Source organism: Ursus maritimus, unplaced genomic scaffold, assembly GCF_017311325.1.
Source record: "Ursus maritimus isolate PB19 unplaced genomic scaffold, ASM1731132v1 scaffold_18, whole genome shotgun sequence".
Lineage (NCBI taxonomy): Eukaryota > Metazoa > Chordata > Mammalia > Carnivora > Ursidae > Ursus > Ursus maritimus.
This window is the reverse complement of record NW_024424230.1, coordinates 34,594,213-34,613,431: the sequence shown is the minus strand read 5'-3', so window position 1 is coordinate 34,613,431 and position 19,219 is coordinate 34,594,213. Positions and strand designations below refer to the sequence as shown.

Below are 19,219 nucleotides of genomic sequence, written 5' to 3'. Positions count from 1 at the left end.
TTTCAAATGTTGAATTAACCTTGCATCTCTGAGATAAATCCCACTTGGTTGAGAATTTTTGCATCCATGTTTATGAAAGATATTTGTCTGTAGTTGTCTTGTAGTGTCTTTGTCTGGTTTTGGTGTTAGGGTAATGCTGGGCTCATAGAATGTGTTAGGAAGAATTCCCTCTGCTTTCATCCTCTGAAAGAGAATTGGTATAATGTCTTCCTTAAATGTTTGGTGGAATTTACCAGTGAACCCATCTGGGCCTGGAGCTTTCTGTTTTGGAAGGTTATTAATTAATTATCAGTTCAGTGTCTTTAATAGATATAGGCCTGTTCAGATTATCTATTTCTTCTTGTGCAATTTTTGGCACATTGTGCCTTTCAAGGAATTCGTTCATTTCATCTGTGTCATCACATTTATAAGCATAGAGTTGTTCATAGTATTCTTTGATTATCCTTTCAATGCTCATAGGCTCTGTCGTGATATCTCCTCTTGTATTTCTAATATTAGTAATAACCGCATCTCTTTTTTTTCCCTTAGTTAACCTGGCTAAAGGCTTATCAATTTTATCAATCTTTTTAAAGAACTAGCTTTTGATTTCATTGATTCTCTATTGATTTATTTTCAATTACGTTGACTTCTGTTCTCCTTATTGTTTATTTTCTTCTACTTCCTTCAGATTTAATTTGCTTTTCTTCTTCTAGTTTCATAAGGTAGACAGATGATTGATTTTAGATTTCTTTTTTTTCTAATATATACATTTAGTGCTATAAATTTCCCTCTAAGCACTGCTTTTGCTGTATCTCACAAATTTGGTTAAGTTGTGTTTTCATTTTTATTCAGTTAAAAATATTTTTTAGTTTATCTTGAGATTTATTCTTTGATTTATGTTTTATTTAGAAGTATATTGTTTAATCTCCATGTACTTTGGGATTTTTCAATATTCTTTCCATTTTTTATTTCTACTTTAACTCCACTGTAATCTGAGAGTAGACATTGTATGATTGTTATTCTTTTCAATTTTTTAAGGCATGTTTTATAGCCCAGAATATGGTCTGTCTTGGTGAATGTAAAGTTAATTTTTGTATAAGGTGTGAGGTTTATGCTGAAATAATTCTTCTTCTTCTCCTTCTCCTCCTCCCACCTGCTCTTTCCACCTTCCTCCTTCTCCTCCTCCTCCTCCTTCTTTTTCCTTATGGATGTCCAATTGTTGCAACATCATTTGTTGAAAAGGTTATCTTTTTCCACTGTGTTAACTGCACATCTGTAAAAACTTCAATTGATCATATTTGTGTTGATGTATTTCTGGACTCTTATTTTTTCTATTGATCTATCTGTCTATCCTTTACGAATATCACATTGTCTTGATTAATGTAGCTTTACAATAAGTCTTAAAACCATGTTATATAAGCCTTCCAGCTTTGTTTTCTTCTTCATAATTGTAGCTCTTCTAGTTCCTTTTCCTTCTCATATAAGAAACTGAGTCTTAGATGAAAAGGTAAAGATTACAGAAAAATATAAATTATAATAACATGAATAAGAGATTTTACTCTGTTAGCTGTGCCTGTTAATATATTATATTAAAATTATTCTTGAGGGGCACCTGGATGGTTCAGTCAGTTAAGTGTCTGACTTCAGCTCTGGTCATGATCTCAGGGTCCTGGGATTGGACCCCCACTCAGAGGAAAGTCTGCTTGTCCCTCTCCCTCTGCCCCTCCCTCCACTCATGCACTCATGCACTCTCACTCTCTGTCTCTCTCTCTCTCTCTGTCTCTCAAATAAATAAATAAAATATTTTTTAAAATGTTCTTGATTGGAGCATCTTCCACATACTCATTGACTTTTGGTAAGTTCTTTAGCCTCCTTTCAAGGTGAACTGATTTTGCATAGTATTCATTCTATGGCTGATAAGCACTTCAGGAAGAAATATGTTAAATTAGAGTTAGCAAAGTCCTGTTGTGATAGCACCCCTGTTGAATGGAAAACAAGACACAGAAAGGTAAGGTTCTGAGTAGTACCCTCAATCCTATGTCTGCACACATCTGATTTTCTCTCCATCTATATGAGTAGTTCTCCTGTGAGGTCTGCAGTTTCATAGGCAGGTTCAAGACCACCCTGTTATTCTTACTAGCCTTTTTGTTGATGCTTGACAAGTGATTGTGAAGCACTTATAAAATATGCTATATCTTCTGTAAGTGCTTCAAAAACCTGAATAGCAGCCTAGTTTTGCTTTAGCAGTTAGAGAACTTTTGGGAAGAACTATTTTAGGACTCCGGAGAAGACCTATGTGAGGACTCCTGGCCCAGTATGATAAATGGTTATCCTTCCACTTTCTTTATAAAGCCATTCTTTCTTGAATTGGTACCATTCCTTTTCTCCCACCCAGGTAAGGATAATATATAGGGGGAAAAAAGAACCATAAAAAAGACTATAAACAAATATTCCCTATAAATACAGCTTTTTAAACCCTTAAATAATTGTAAAGAATCTAATTTAGTAATATATGTAAAGAATACTACTACATAACCAAGTAGAATATATTCTAGGACCTTGAATGTGGTTCCTATTTCAGAAGCCAAAAACAGAATATTCCTTAGTAATATATCAAAAAAGAAAAAGTATATTATCATCTCAATATACACTCAAAAGTTACTTGGTAAAATTAATTTTTCATTCTTGATTTTAGTAAGCTGAAAGAGGAAATACTTAGCATAATAAAGAACATCTGGATGGCAAATACTTAACAGTGAAACAATAGATAATTCCTTTTAGATCAGCCTGGGTCCGTTAAGTGTCTGCCTTTGGCTTAGGTCATGATCCCAGTATCCTTGGATTGAGCCCCGCATCGGGCTCCCTGATGAGCAGGGGGGTCTGCTTCTCCCTCTCCCTCTGCCCCTGCTTTTGTGCTGTCTTGCTCATTCACTCTCTCTCAAATAAATAAATAAAATCTTTTTTTAAAAACCCTATAATTTTGGTAATTCCCTGGAAGTGTTAGCCAATACAATAATATAAGAAAAAATAATACAAATAATAGAAAACGCATACATCCTATCATTATTTATAGTCAATGTCATTGTTCACCCATAAAACCCATAAGAATCAATTAAAAAAATAATCTAAAGAAATTAAGAGAGTTCAATATTGTACAAAACTTAATTACTATAAATCTCTCTACCAGCACTAGCTATTTAAAAGATATAATGGGGAAGGGGGATTCATTCATATGAGCAATGAAAAAATTAGGGAATTCCTCCTAATAATAAACCTAAAAGAAAAATTTTTTAAAAAGTAAACTTTTAAATAAATAAACAAACCTAAAAGAAATTTATGTAACCTCTCTGGAAATACATTTCGTAGCTAAGATAATTGAGAACTTATGTTTATCTATTTCCTGAAACCCCAATATGATGACAGTAAGTGAATGCTTTTAAAGGAATAAATTCACAAGGATAAGTACATCAGAAGACTCATCAATATACCAGAGATTTATTCACATTTTTGGAAAATGGAAAATGAATGAAGGATTAGTAACTTACTAAATAGAACAGAGGTTCTATTGGACAGCTAGAAAGCACTGAGAAAGGTATTCACACAAAAAGATATGGATGGCACAGAACTTTGGAAAGTTTTGGGAATTAGAAACAACATGAACAATGGAAAGTAGTGATGTGGAGTGGAACAAAAAATATTATGGAATGGACATGTGAAGTGAGAATTAAGAAACTCGGTACCTCTACCACAGTACCATATATGGAGTATTAGTCCCAAGCAAAAGACTAGAGACGAACCCTATCTAGAAAGTTCAACAGAGAAGAGACATTAAGGAATGTCATATTTTGGAAGGTGAGATGAGTCAGATTAGGCTGAAAATAGGATAAATTCAAAGTCTACAAATGGAAAGTTTGGCTTCCTTCCCTGGCCCAGAAGTAGACTACATCTCCTTACCATGTAGAATATTGGAAGATTCTTCTCTGAAGACGCTTAACAGTCTCAGGAAAAAGACCTCCACATACTGGTATGGAGTGGTACATCCAGCTTGGGAAACAGTCTGGCAATTCCTTAAAAGGTTAAACATAGAGCTTGCAATCCCACTCCTATGTATCTACCCAAGAGAAATTAAACATATGTCCATGCTGAAATTTGTACATGACTGTTTATTGAGGCACTGTTCCCACTAACCAAAGGGTGGAAACAACCCAATGTCTATCATGTGATGCATGGATAAACAAAATGTGGTCTATCCAAACTGGAATATTATTTGGCAACAAAGAAGAGTGAAGTAATGATACACGGTACAACATGGTTGAATCTTGAAAACATTTGCTAAATGAAAAAGCCAATCACAAAAGGCTATATACTATATGGTTTTATATATATGAAATGTCCAGGCAACTTTATGGAGATAGATAGTGGTTGTCTAGGGCTAGGAGAGGGGATGGAAATAGAGAGTGACTGCTAATAGGAACAGGGTTTCTTTAGGGGGGCAGGGGGCAATGAAAATGTTCTCAAATTAAATTATGATAGTTGCCTAATTCTTAATAAAGTAGAAACCACTGATCTGTATGCTTTAAATAGGTAAATTTCTGTGTGTATTTTTATTTCAATAAAACAGTTTGAAGTTTATAAAGAAGCATTCAGCTACATTGAATGCTGCAGAGACATTATGTAAAATAAGTGCTACAAAAAATCCATTTGATTTAACAACGTGGAGATCATTGGTGAATTTGGTGATTTCAATTTTAGTGGTGTGGTAGAAGATGAAAGCCAGATTGTAATAAAATCAGAAATGGTTTGGTTATAAAAGGGGAGGTCTCCTTAAGTACTCTTGATTAACGGTAAACAGGAAAAGACTGAAGGTTCTAGAGTGGATAGTCAATACAAAAATGTCCCTAAGAAACATAAATGGAGTAGTTAGTCTTGTCTAAAAGAAGGATCACTTCCTTCAGTATGAAAGGAGGAAATGATGAGTGCAAAGACTTGTAAACTTGATAGAGTTAAGACAATTTCTCTTTAATGACCTGTGTTTTCTCTGAAGTGGGAAGCAAGGCCATCTGTTTAGGAAAGTAGTAAGAAGGGGAAATGAGGAGAACAAAACAGCTGATTAGAGAAATACAGTAGCTTTGTCAGAAAATGTGTAGCACCCACTTAAGGTTAGTGACAATGAATTTATATTGGATCTGCTCTTTGTTTGCTCGTTTCTTTGAACATTGTTTTATTTACACTAAGTTGCCCAACTATAACTCACAGAAAAGGCAGACATTTAGATTCATGCAGCGTTGTGCTTTTGCCAGATTTAGGAGAGAGGACAGAAACACAGTGGACACGTTTTTAAGAGCATTGTTAAATGAGTGATTGGAATGCCAGACCATGAATTCAAGATGAATAAGGGATAAAGGGCTGGGAAGAAAGTATGCTATTAATGGTCCCACCAGGACAGAGATTTTAGTGAATTTGCTTACCACTTTATTCTTAGTTCTTAGAGCAATCATTGTTTGAATTAATGGTCTGATGAGACCAATGGGCAGAGATACTGGAAATAGTTGAAAAAGCAAGCTTGAAGGTAGCATGTGGGCATCAGAAAGTAGTAGAATGTTTGAATTACTAAATTCAAAAAAGATGCCATTTTAATTGATGACAGGTTCCAGGATATGAATAGAAAGGCTTGATGAGAAAGTCTTTGACCTGAGATGTCAAGGAACTAAGAAGTCAGAGTGTTGGTCCAGTGTCATTCATGTGATGTTAACATTAGCAAGGATGATGGCAAAAGTTAACTTGAACTGTCCAAGTAAAATCAAGGGGAAGAATCAAGTGTTAACATCTTCAGTGATTGAGAGTGAGTGAGTAAATAGATGATATAGATGAAGAGAGGTTGAGAGTGGTAGAGCAGATGACAGGATACTCAGAGTGATAAGAATTTAATGTGGTGCTGGGGAATAGTGATCAAAAAGCAATAATGGAAGCAGTGATGATTCCAATACTACCTTTGGCCATGAAATACATAGGGTATGTTGAGTATAAACAGTGCCCACTCAGAATAATGTAGGGAAAGCATTGACCTCAGCAAAGAGCCAGGTTTCAGGAAAAATAGGAGATGAAGGGAGTACTCTAAGAAGAGTACAAAATATAGCCAAGTATGTCATGAAGCAAAAGCTCTAGAAGCGTTGGAGGGCATGGGAAGGGATGGGAATAAGGAGGGAGGAAGTACAGAACATAACAGAGATAGCAGTATTTTGCTAACCTGTGTTGGATTGTAGTGGGGAATAGCCTTTGGGCATTGACCAAGTGAGAGAAGGAATAAGAGACCTAGTTGATTTTGTCTCAAAAGACCTTGGACCTAACCTAAGTGCTCTTCATTAAAAATAATGTCGTAGAAAATTGATAAGGAAAAAATAGTCCCAATATATCAAATGAAAAAGTAGTTTATACAAACTATATGTGTAATATCCTTTTTTGTAAAATGAAAACAACAAGAATGTGTGGATGGGTAATACTTTGCAGAATGTTTGAAATACATTGTGATGACTTTTTTTGGTAGAGCCACCACTTGAAGATTTATTTATTTATTTTAGAGAGAGAGAGAGAAAGAGTGGAGAGAGGGGCAAAGGGAGAGGGAGAATCTCAAGCAGACTCCCTACAGAGCACAGGCCCTGATGTGGGGCTCTATCCCAGGACACTGAGATCATGACCTGAGCCGAAACCAAGAGCCGGCCACTTAACCAACTGAGCCACCCAGGTGCCCCAAATTGTGATTTTTTTTAAAGACTAGCTGTCCAAAACTTTTAAAAAGCTACTTATGGAGGAAGGTACTAAGATCTAAGCCACTGGACCATTCATTTTTTTCAACAAATATTTAGCAGCTACCTTGTGTCAGATACCATTCTTGGCACTGGAGATGGTATCAGTTAACACAATAATGACCCCGTCCTCATGGAGCTCATTACTGTGGAAAGAGATAGGCAATAAATAATGTATTTTAGGTAGTATTGAGTGATATAAAGAAAATAAAACACCAGGGCGCCTAGGTGGCTCAGCCGTTAAGTGTCTGCCTTCCGCTCAGGTCATGATCCCAGGGTCCTGGGATCGAGCCCCACATTGGGCTCCCTGCTCGGCGGGAAGCCTGCTTCTCCCTCGCACATCCCCTTGCTTGTGTTCCCTCTCTCGCTGTCTCTCTCTGTCAAATAAATAAATAAAATATTTTTTTAAAAAAAACACTTAATGAGATAAAATGAATGTGGTATAATGACTATTTCAGATAGAGCATTTAGGGAAGGCCTCTTTGAGGAGGTGACATTAATGACTAGAGGAAGCAAGCTAGGTCTGACAGCAGAGCATCCTAAGCAGAGGACACAGCACGTGTTCAGGCCCAGAGGTAGCTGGCTCGATGGAGAGGAGCAGGATTTAAAGGGGGGGGGGGGGGAATGAGTTCTGTTTAGGATAGTTAGAATGCCTATTACACATCCAAGAGGAGAAATCAGGCAGCAGTTGGGATGTGAGTCTGGAGCTTGAGAGCAAGCTCCATCTTGGAGCTCTACATTTAGGACATATTGATAGTATTAAAAGTCATGTGAACGATTGTAATCACTTAAGCTATGAGAGCTGAGGATTGAGCCCTGGGACATGCCATCATTTAAAAGGTGAGAGAAGAGGAGGATAATCAGGAGAGATCTGAAATCACAAAAGATGATAAAAGGGAATGTGAGGGGAAAGCTCCAGAGGCCACGTCCTTCCCTGGGTTTTGTCTCGATGTCTTGCTAGGTCAGAGGCAACCAAAACTGGAGCGAGATCTCTAGGAGGACAGAATTCATGCCAGTACAGCCAAGTCCAAATTGTTTCCTGGATGGGACTGGCAGAATAAACCAAATCAGCCTTCTGCTTACCACTGCTCTGTAAGGAAGCTTATAAGTCAGCCTGTGTGCCCGGGTAGCTCGGGAGCACTGGCTCTGTGAGGTACAGACGCAAGAAAGACCAACACAGTCAATGCCTATGGCTCAAATAGAGTCTGAGTTTCTCCAGGGATGGTATTTTTATAGATCGAATAAGTTGCCTATCCCTTTAAATAGTTTAAACACCAAACTCCCATCAGGGTCAGGCCAAGTTAATCAACTTTATAACTAACCTCCTGTCACATGTCACCTCAGCAAACTAAGGCACACTGCTCACAGAACATAATTTGATGAACACTGCTCTTTCCTGGTATTTAGTATCAAATGCCATAGGAATTCATTTTTTATTTTGCTTTATTGCATATATAATTCTGATATAAAATTGGATGATATCTCAAGCTTTGGTTTTTAAAACAATCTTTGCTATTTTCTTGCTTTTTAATCTGTGAAATTATTTAGTCTTTCCTGATAGCAAAAGTACTGTTAAAAGACTTGAATAAAATTAGCTGTGAGGTGCCACTGAAATGTGAGGTCCTTGTCTACCACAGACTTTCTGATTCTTCTGCCACAGTGTAATCCATGATAGAATATGGCTTCTAGAGAAAGAGAATTTTTGTGATAACAGCAGAATCGTGCAGATAAGCATTTGTACTTTAGGGTAAATGAAATTATTGGCAAAAAGATAGCCCAGTTGATTTCGAATGTGGATGTGTTCACGCTGAGTTACAACTAATCATACTATACTTTTAAAATAAAATGTAGGGGTGCCTGGATGGCTCAGGCAGTTAAGCATCCAACTCTTGATTTTGGCTCAGGTCATGATCTCAGGGTCATGAGATCAAGGCCCAACTCGGCCTCTGCGCTGGACCTGCTTAAGATTCTTTCTCTCCCTCTCCCTCTGTCTGCCCCCCCCACTTGTGCCTGTACACTCTCTCTCTCTCTAAAAAAATAAAATAAAATGCAATTGGAAACAGCAACCATTTTCTTCTTCTACTCTTCCTTTAGTTACACATCTGATTTATCTTGGTGGAAAGACTCAAGTCTAGGAAGGCAAGGTGCCTGAAGTAAAAACCACTTGGCTCTGCCACTCACTTGCTGTGTGACCCTAATCCGTTCACGTACAGCTCTCTGAACCTCAGTAAAATAAGAGGATTGTTTCAAATTATGCCTAAGACCCAGTCCTCCATGACTAAGCATTACTAAGTGTTCGCCAATATCCGGTTCTCCTCCCCTTCTGGAGCTACATGACTAGTTCTGGCCAATCAGATAGGAGGAGAAGTGTTGTGTCACTTCCAGGCTGTGGAAACCTATGTACAATTCCTCAGTTTCTCTGCCCGGCCGAAACAGTAGAGAGGCTTACATGTTCCAGCTGATGCAGCCAGAAGATAGTGGAGCCACTCTGCCTGGACCTACTTTGAGCCTATAGCATAAGCATGACATGTATTTGAGTTATGTGAAGCCATTGGAACTTGACGTTAATTTGTTCCGCCACATAACCTAACTTATCCTAATGCATCCGATCTAACTTTCTACGGTTTTGTGGGTCACTCTTTCCATATTATAAAGATTTTTTTCTACTATATTGTGTGTGAATAAGAGTACTGTGAAGGAATTTGAAGCACACAGCTTTTTTTTCAAATGATCAAATAAGTTGGTACCTATTAAAGCAGTCTTTAAGCACAAATCCCTGTCATTACTCTCTATTTCAGTTTGCATCTCTGAAAGATTGATTTCTGACATACTTTCAGATCCCCCATTATTTGGGCTCTATTTTTTTTAACAGCTGGTTTATTTCCTCATTCAGAGTATTACTCCCTAGCTGTTTTAAGCATGAAATTATATAGAAGAATACACCTTTCCATTGTTTCTAACTTTTCAATAAGTTTTGACAGTCTGTATGAAGAGGTGAATATTACAAGATTGCCACATGTCTCTAAGGAAGGTTCAAACAAAGCCTATATCTTGAGCATGAAGTAGGTCCATCTTTCTGATAAAGAAACTTTCTTGGAAACAGTACTCAACTCACTGGCTTACACCTTAAATGAAGATGTTTTGGTTGAACACAGTAACCATTGTTTTGAATGGCAGAGATAATTGTATTGAAATAGTGCCTTAATGCTGTGAGAATAAAATCTGCAAAAAGAAAATTCTGCTCGAAAGAATTTCAATTTACAGTTTTTCATACCATAGAAAATATGACATTTCCATGCCTGAGATGTTAGTCTGATCTTGCCTGGAACTTGAGGGCAGGCCAGCTGCATAACTTACGAGACCAATGCAAAATGAAAATGTGGGACCCCTTGTTCAAAAAGTAGGATGAAGAAAAAAAGTAAGATGAAGATGTACAGTTAAAGTTACTAAAATACAAAGTTTTTTCCTTTAAGAAGAAATTTATAAAGCATGACCAGTAATGGTGATACATGAGTAATAGCATAAACCTACAGATAGCAAAAAAAAATTTATATTTTTGAGGTCATAATTTTATATAATAAATAATACTTTATTAATGTGATAACCTGACTGATCATAAGATTTTTCTGGCTCACTTTTCTTTAAATTCATTTATTAGATCATCAAAATTGATACATTTAGCAACTTAAATGATACAATTAAAAGCAAATCAGTCACTCTTGGCAAATGAAAGATCACACATAATTTTTGGTAATTTTTAATTTTAAGAAGAATCTTTCTGTGGATGCAACTGACACTGGAGCTGTTGGGAATATTTTATAGGTTGTGGCAACACTAGGATAGATTTCTGATAAATGATTTCAAAATATAAATTCCAGTATCTCTTGAGCTGATGATACAGGACAATTTTTCTAAAAAGGTACAACTCTTTATACACATTAGTTTTATATATGTCAGAAAATCTAATTTTAATCATAAGTTTGTTCAGTGTTGTTTTTCTCTGGTATGTCCCATAACTTCTAGAGGTCATACAAGAAACCAAAAGTGACTTAGTGATTTGTATATAGTTCAAAACTCCTACCTATGCTTTCTATTGCCATATCTTTCATGACAAAGAAAAAATTAATTTTAAAATTGTCATCCTCATTAATTGGTTCATTTGAAGCTGCATATGAAAATAGTGTTGTTTTCCATCAGATGCAACAATCTTTACATTTAATTTCTAAACCCGTGGATATTTACTTTGCAATGGCGCGGTTGGTTTAGCAGGGGGCGGGAAGGAGTTCTGGGGTTTCTTGGGTTTTTGTTTTGTTTTGTTTTTTTTAAAGAGAGCATGTGTGTGAGGGGGAAGAAGGGGCAGAAGGCAGAGGGAGAGAGAGAATCCTAAGCAGGCTCTGTGCCCAGCGCAGAGCCTGATGTGGGGCTCGATCTCAGGACCTTAGATCATGACCTAAGGCGAAATCAAGAGTCTTATGCTTAACTGACTGAGCCACCCAGGCGCCCTGGTGCAGCAGGTTTTAACACCTGATTCTAAACCCTTTGAAGAATTCTTATATCTCTTGTATATGCTTTATTGCAATGTCCACGTGTATGCTTTGTTCTATAGTATTTTACTGATGTGTATTGCCTAAATGCTACCGTTCTCATTTCAGCGCTCAGACCAGAGAGCTAATATTTTGCCGTGGGGGGATGGGTTCTGGGAAAAGACAGGCAAGCCAGCAAGTGCTCCCACAACTGCTGCTTCTCCTGCTGCCACCATCATCACCGTCACCAGAATGGGCCCAGGTCCCAGCCCCAGCCACACCCTCAGAGCCCTGCAGCTCTGGCTGCTTTTGGCAGGAATGTGCACACCAGGCAGGCAGGCCGACTGTTTGGCATACACACTGCCCATCATTGCCCGCTGTGCCTGTGGCCTGAACCCACATACGCATACCCAGCGTATCTCCTCTGTTCACACACCTGCTCTCTTATCCCATCAGATTTCATTTGTAAGACACAAGGTCAAAGAAAAAAATCAAGAGTTTCAAGACAGCAACGGAAGAGCATTAAGCCAAGTCTAGGGCCATGTGCGCCTGCTCAAGGCTTCATGATATGTCTGTAGAAATGACTTGGCTCCTAGTAGGAATGAGTATAGAGGCAGATACATTTATGCCTTTGGCTTTCCATAGTGGGAATACATACAAATGGGCCATGGATGAGGGTGTTACTGACCACTATTAGTTTCTCTGTCTGTCTGCTGCTCTAAGCCTACCCTTTTTGATGAAAATGCCAGACACCAAGGCAGTCTTTCTTTGGAGGGAGCTCTTCATAGATTCAGAGGAGAGTTTCTTTTACCAAGATTCTAGAGAGAATGGGAGTGAGACAGCAGGAAGGAACTAACATTTACTGAGTACTTATTATGTTAATTTATACCAACTGATTCATTTAATCCTAGCAGGAGTTCTGTTAGCCCCTTATGCCTGAGAATCTGAACTGAAAGGTTGAAGAACTTTCCCAAGATCACACAGCCTGCAAATGGTAGAGGAGAGATTTAAACCAGACAGCTTTAATGTCCTGAATGAGAGCACTGGAGACAAACTACTTGAGTCCAAATCCTGACTGTGCCATATACTGGCTTCATGTTGGATGAGTTCCTTCCCTGAGCCTCGGTTTCCTTGTGTATGTACTAGAGATCAGAAGAGTAGAGTACCTACTTCGTAGGGTTGTTCAGAGGGTTAAATGAAGGTTGAATACATGTAAAGCATTAAGAACAGTGCCTGACAATTAATAAGCCTACAGTAAATGCTACTACTGCCATCATTACTGTTGTCACCATTCCTTTGCCCACTCCACAGTCTCTCTTCACAGCTTAGAAAACAATGTTGGTGATCAGCAGAAGAGAAGAGCTTACAGGCAGGCAGCAGGGGCCTTCTGCTGCTTACCCTCCCTAAAGCTCCCCTCACAGGCCCTCTTGCACGTGATGTGATCGGTGATCTGATTCTTGCTCCCAGCAGCCCATCTCTGTAGGCTTCTTGGGTTCTAATGTTCCACTGGTCTGATCATTTTCTGTCTGGGTTGTGTGTGTTGCAGGTATGAGACATCTCTGCTGGATTTGGTTCAATCTCTGAGTCCAAAGTCTGCTCCCAAACCTCAGCCCCATCCCTCCAGAGAAGCCGGGGCCTGGAATCACAGTACTCGCCGACTCAGCCCTCGAAAATCAACCTGGAACAAGATGGGGACAGGCAGGACCCCCGAAGACCTGGAGGAGAATCAAATTCTGGAAGATATCTTTTTCATTTGACGTTGAAACACACGCTACAAAATTTCCATCCAAATTGTGTGGGCTTCTTTATATACTGATGTAGGATTTTAAATTATTTGATTGCAAAGTAACCGTGTCTCTCCTTTCACAGGGACCTCTCTCACTAACATCCTGTTACGTGTTGAACGTAGTAATCATGCTACAAACCCAGAGTGGTTTTGATCAGACCCATCAGTAGGTAACACATTAAGGGGCAATGTGGGTGGAGGGCAGTATCTTTTCTATGCCACGCAGAGATTAGAAAATTAACATAGGACACTTTCAACATGCAAAGGCCTTTGCATATTCATTTCCAGAGTGTTTCCTTCTCAGTACTTTGTTGGAAAAGGTTGGCTTCTTTTGTAGGGAAGGCCTTTTCACGGAAAGATCCCTCTGATTTAAAAGTAGCCCCTTTGTAACATAAGTAGTTTCAGAAAGACAGACTCCTTACCCTTCCACCTCTCCTTTACCTCTATTCCCTCACTGCCTACCTCCACATACGTGTAGTCATTTAATTCCGAGGTTGGAGTTGGTGCCCCTACCGTCACAAGCAATACCGAGGACCAATTGTGAGTCAGTTCCGGTAGTCATCAGCCTTTAACCAAAGGGCACAATGGGCTGGAGGAAGGGATCCAACCAACCCTTGGAAACCAGCATTAAGTCAGCAACAGAGTGACACCCTCGGGAAATAAAATGGAGGCACAGGCCTGACATGCTTTTCCTGCCGTCCACCCATTTCCCAGGATAAATAAGACCAATAGCTCAGTACTTGTTATTGACCCAAGTGTCTCTATTTGCGAGCTGCCTATGGCTGTGTCTGGGGAAGATTCCACTAGAGAGAGGAGCATCAGCTGCCACAGGCTGAGAGGCTTTCCCTGGTCCTCCCTCTTACCTCATGCGGATCAAAGGCCCTAGGTTGATCAGGCCTTTTATGTACTCTGGTCAGGGTCACTGTCCCATGACCCCAAAGAACCATCTCTACTTGCCAGATTCACCTCCGCCACCTCCAGCAGAATCTCCCTTTCTTTCCCCCTGGGCGTCCGTTTGACCCAGAGGAGGCCCATGGACGAAGTACACTTGAGACCCCATTCTCTCTCTGTTCTGCTGTTGGCGGAGCTCTTGAGACGGGTCCTTCAGCTTACAGGGGGCTCTCGTGGGCTCCCATACCGATGGGCAGCGTGAGGAGCTTGGTAGAGCCAGTGAGTTGGCAACTTCCTAGTCTTTGAAAGCGAGGGAGATGTGCCCCAGATGTGTCTGCCTGATGACTTTATTTGATCTGGAGGGTGTTGCTTTCTGTTTCTCTCTCCCTTTCACCCAACCCCAGGCTTGAAGTGGGATCAAGAGTCTGTCAGGATTGGTAGCCAAGGTCAGACCGCCCAGGGTGAACTGCATTTAGTGAGCCTGCAGGGCTTCCCTGAATTCTTTATTGAAACTAGATTATCTCAGCCTACAAAAGCCTCGTTAAACAGATTCCTTATCTGGATAGATGGAAATCTCATTGTCTCTTCAGGCTGAGGCCCTAGCACCTCTACTCAGCCCTCCTTCACGTGGGTCTTTTTGCTCTTTGGAGAAGAGAAGAATGGGACCTACCAACACCAGTCCTTAATCTGAGGTCAGGATTAACTAGTTTTAGGCATCCAATTGAAAAATTGAAAAAATACTGCTGATTAAACTATCCTTTTAAAGTTCACCCCGTGACAGGAACTGAGTCAATTTCGTCCCATTTCAGAAAGCATTTGGAAAATTGAGTTTCCTTTGGTGTGGCAAAATGGGGAGAAACAAACTGAGAGCCCTCAGCCATTTTCTCAACTAAATTTAGGTTTCCAGGACTATCTTTTCCTTGCCCCGGGTATCAAGAGCACCTTAAGTACATCCAATTCCCTTGGATCAGCCATAACTACACTCCCCCATTTGGACACCAGGGTCTCTATAGGTCTCTAGAATAAGAGGGTGCCAGAAGGACCAAGAAAAAGATTATGCTTTCTTAAAGAAGCTTGTTTGCCTTTGGAAGAATCATAAGTGAGACATAAACTCAGGGCTTTTGGCAGGGGGCGGGGGTGGTCAGGTGCCAGAGATTGGAGTTTAATTGCTTCTTGACCTCCCCCTGCGTGAGCAATTTGGAAGAGCAGAGATGGATTTTCAGCAGAGCGTCAATCAACATATTTTCATACGCTACATCCCCCCACCAGTTGCCTTTCTCTGGGATGTGAATTTGTGTCTGTCTAATCCAGTGTCTTCCTTATGAATTGAACAGTGTATGTTAACATCTTCATCTGTCTGACTTTAAGATACATATATATATGAAAAGGTTGTTGTAGAGCCTTGAGGCTGTTGTGGAGCCTGGAAGCTTGACCTAATTGCAGATATCCTACAGAGAGAGGGTCTGACGCAGAGGAGTCTGCCTTTCTTCCTGGTCAAGTGCTCCCAACAGTGGCTGCTTGCCTCCAGCTGCTTCTTCAGAGCAAGACTAGACACATATTAGGGGTGCTGCAGATAATGCCGCAACATTGCCCACCCTGCTGCCCACCACTCTGTGAGAGCAAAACCAATCAATGTTTGCAAAATGGGACGGGACAGAGTATGTCCGTTGAAGCTCCTACAGGGGCCCCAAGTGCTTGATCTAGGAAACTAAGGTCAGTCAAGGAAAAGCTTTTGCTGACAGTCATCCTTCCCATAGGCACACTTGTGTTCATCCAAACCTGACCCCCCATGGTGAGGACTTATCTAGAAAACCCCAAATGTCGTGGGGAAGGGAGGGGCTCTCTCCTCCCTCAGAGCCGTTCTTTTCACTTGGCCCTGCTCCCAGCACCACGGCCAGAGACTCTGGGAACGGATAGGCCTAACAGAGAGGAGCCAGATGAAGTCTGCGGTCATTAGTGAGGTGGATGGAGGCTATGGCAGACCCCTCCCAGTGCATGGTTTATCCTCACCTCGGAGAGTATTGTTTTTAACATGGGCAACTGTTTATATACACATAAGATTTTAAGTTAATAAATTATCTGCATGGCTATTTTCCCCATGTGGTTTTGATATCAAATTGTCCCTTCAGCACCCCTCATCAGATCAGTGGGGCAGAGCTTAAAAGCAAGAACAGCGCCCCAGGTTATCAAAATGTTATTCTCTTCAGTATGTGTTAAAACAGCAGGAGCTTGGGTTAACAGAAAGAAAGAAAACGCTTTGCCACATCCTGATAGGTTTTCCTGGTTGACTCCAGCTTGCTTTCATCACATGGACACCAAGCCTCCTCTAAGTTGTGTGGTTGCTGGAGTGGAAGTTTTGATCTACGTGCACCTCTGAGTCCCTTCCATGTGCCTGTCACCCAAACTGCTCAGCAAGGAAGAACTATCAGCACTTTGAGACAGGAAAATGGTCCTGTCTAGTTGGCTTCACGTACTAAGAAATGTTAGGCAAGGGCTTTTGTGCCTGAAATGCCCAGTTTTGAGATCATACTGGTAGATTCAATTAACAGCCAGAGACCCTCTCCTGCTCCTTGTGCCCCCAGTCAACCTGGCACCTCCACCTTTCCAAGGAGACTGCAGGTGCCCCTCAGAGGCAGAGGCGGCGAGAACACGATCATCACTCAACCAACTCCAAGCCCTGTGCGCCATCTTATTCAATGCTTATGAGAGTCATACTTTGAAGAAATCATTTGCATAGTGTTTTCTCAAGTCCTTTATGGAATGAGGACGGGGATCCGTCTATGCACACCTAAGTCTTCAGGGTGTTATCTTGTGCACTAATAATGAAAATGAGGCATAACAAACCTAACTAAGGTCATCAGCTAGTAAAGAATAGAATTCCAACTCAGATTCTGGGGGTGGGAGGGTCATTATTCCCTCCCCCCATCCAGTCAAACTCCCAAGTAGTATCAAGCCCACCTCCTATTTCTCAACCCTCCCCCTTCACTCCGTCTGTGCTGGTGTTTCTCCAGCACAACAGTCTCTGCACTGATCTTCCTGCCAGACGGCCTGGATTCATCCTTGAACAAGAGACCATACCCTTCTTTGCCTCACTCTTATCTTTAAATGGGGGTCATAACAGAACCTACCTCAAGAGGTTATTGTGGGTGCAGTGAACTAATGCATGTCGGGTGCTCAGCACAGATAAATAAGCACTCCCAAGGTTTACCTGTTCCTGTTCTCCAGGAAGATACCAAGGTCATGTTGCCATGTCGCACCCTGGCTTAAAAGTGTTGGATAGTTCCAGTACTCAGTTTCCTATTGTGCTTAAGAAAGAGCTTGGCCTTCTGAGCGTAACGCACCAGGATCTTCGTGGTTTAGCCCACTGTAGACCTCCAGCACCTTCGTTTCCCCACGGTTTCTTTCTCTTGACTTCTGTGTTCCAACCACTGTGAACTTCCAGGAGAACTATGGAAGTTCTCCTGACCTTCTTGTGAGCTTTCTTAGCCCTTTGCATATCCTTGATCACCACACTTGCTGTGCTAGAAACGCCTGTTTATCTGATCCCTCCTTTAGATGCTAGTCCCCATGGTGGCCAGAATAAGATGCTGGTCTTAGCCGTCACTCACTCCCGAGAACTTAGCATGGTTCCTGGCACGTTGTAGGCTGTCTTCACTGTTTATCAGTTAGTAGATGGATAGGTAGGTGCATGGGTGAAAGGGAGGGAAAGGAGGGAAGGGAGAAAGCCATTAAACAGATCTGTGCCTCCGAAGTCCAGTACTCTCTGCTATGCCAGGCTGCTTGCCCCTCTCTCACAAAAGAGAAAGTGAGGGCTGTATTGAGGGGCTTGGGGACACTTCCATTGCTTCCTCCTCATTCCCACACTGACTCACATTTTCTTTCCAGAACAAATCTAAGATTTATAACTTTCTTGCTTAAAAATCCAAAGGACTCCACAATGCTTACAGGGCAAGGAACATACCCCTTAGAGTGACACACCAGGACTCTGCTCCGTTCACCTTTGCAACACACAGCTGTCGGCCACCTCCCAGAGACATACTGCTCTTTCCTATGTGTGACTTTTCCACCTCTCTCTCTTGTGGATGAATCTTTCCAGACCAAGCTCAGTTGTCGCCACTTCCATATTTTCCTGATTCCCCCCAGGCATCCTTATAGACTCTCCTCCTGGCTCCAAGAATGCTCCAAGAGCCTTCTGTTGTGTCCCACCTCAAACTGTGCTGGTTGTTTGCCTCCCTTTTAGAATGGAAAGTGTCCAAAGATGACAAATATTGACCTTGGAATCAACTCAGCCTTACCGCTTGTGAGTTGTACACATTTAGACAGGTTATACTTTATAAATTTAAACTGTATTTAAAGTTAAGCTTTATAAATTATACTCTCTAAGCCTCAGATAGAATAATTGATAAAATTATTTGTAAAAAGGGTGTGGTCATTCCTACCTTACAAGTTGGTGCCGGGAATGCTGATCTAGGCCAGAGGGAAGCCAGAATGATGAGGCAAGAGTGTCCGTACAAGGAGGCCTGGGCAGGGTGTCCAGTGGAGCCAGAGGGGGCTCCAAGGAATGTGGAGGGACTGGAAGACCCAGGAGTAAAGAATATTATTGGCGTTTGTGAGAGAAGAAGAGGTGCTTCGCTGGAAGGCCAGGGCCCAGACAGGGTGTGGGCACCGGCCTCTCCCTCCCCTTCCTCTGCACTCCACAGCTGGGTGGCCTTGCCTGGCACCTCACTGGCACCATCTCACACACAACGGCCTGACCACCTGACCGGGATGTCGAGGCCCAGGGTCCTTCACCTGTGCTGCACTTAGAAACTGTGCTGTTCCCTGCTCTCTGTCCTTCTCTTCCCCAGTGCTGAGATGAGGAGCTGGAGGAAGGGAAGGCCAGCTGTCCTGCTTCCTGTCGCTGCCGCTTGAGACCGTATGAACTCCACAGCCCCGGTTTTCAGCCCTCTCCTCCTGGCTGGAGGTGATTTAAGCTTGTTGGATTTATATAACATTGGGAAACGGTAAACTGTGTAAATTTGCTATGTTTTCCAGGGACAGTTATTTATGGAGAGGCATTTTTAACTCAAGTGCAGAAGTGTTAAATCATTATAATAAATTCATGCTATTCAGACTTTCTTACATTGTAATAAATTTTTTCTAAGCATGAATGAGGAGATCCATGATTCCTCTAATATACCATTATGTATTTCTTCTCAAAATGACACAACTTACTATATCAACTTGGAGAATAATAG

At 41.1% G+C, this 19,219-nt stretch overlaps 1 protein-coding gene across 6 annotated transcripts in view; it reads left to right on the top strand.

The window, feature by feature from the left end:
* Positions 1 to 19,093, top strand: part of KIAA1328 (KIAA1328 ortholog) — a 355,285-nt gene extending 336,192 nt beyond the window's left edge. For 5 of the 6 annotated variants that reach the window (XM_040632581.1, XM_040632580.1, XM_040632583.1 and 2 more), the window contains one exon: positions 12,852 to 19,093. In XM_040632581.1, coding sequence (XP_040488515.1) covers positions 12,852 to 13,062 — 211 coding nt within the window. In that variant the 3' untranslated portion in view covers positions 13,063 to 19,093. The remainder of the gene's footprint in view (positions 1 to 12,851) is intronic. The other variant, XM_040632582.1, reaches the window with a different exon arrangement.
* Positions 19,094 to 19,219: the final 126 nt, after the last annotated feature.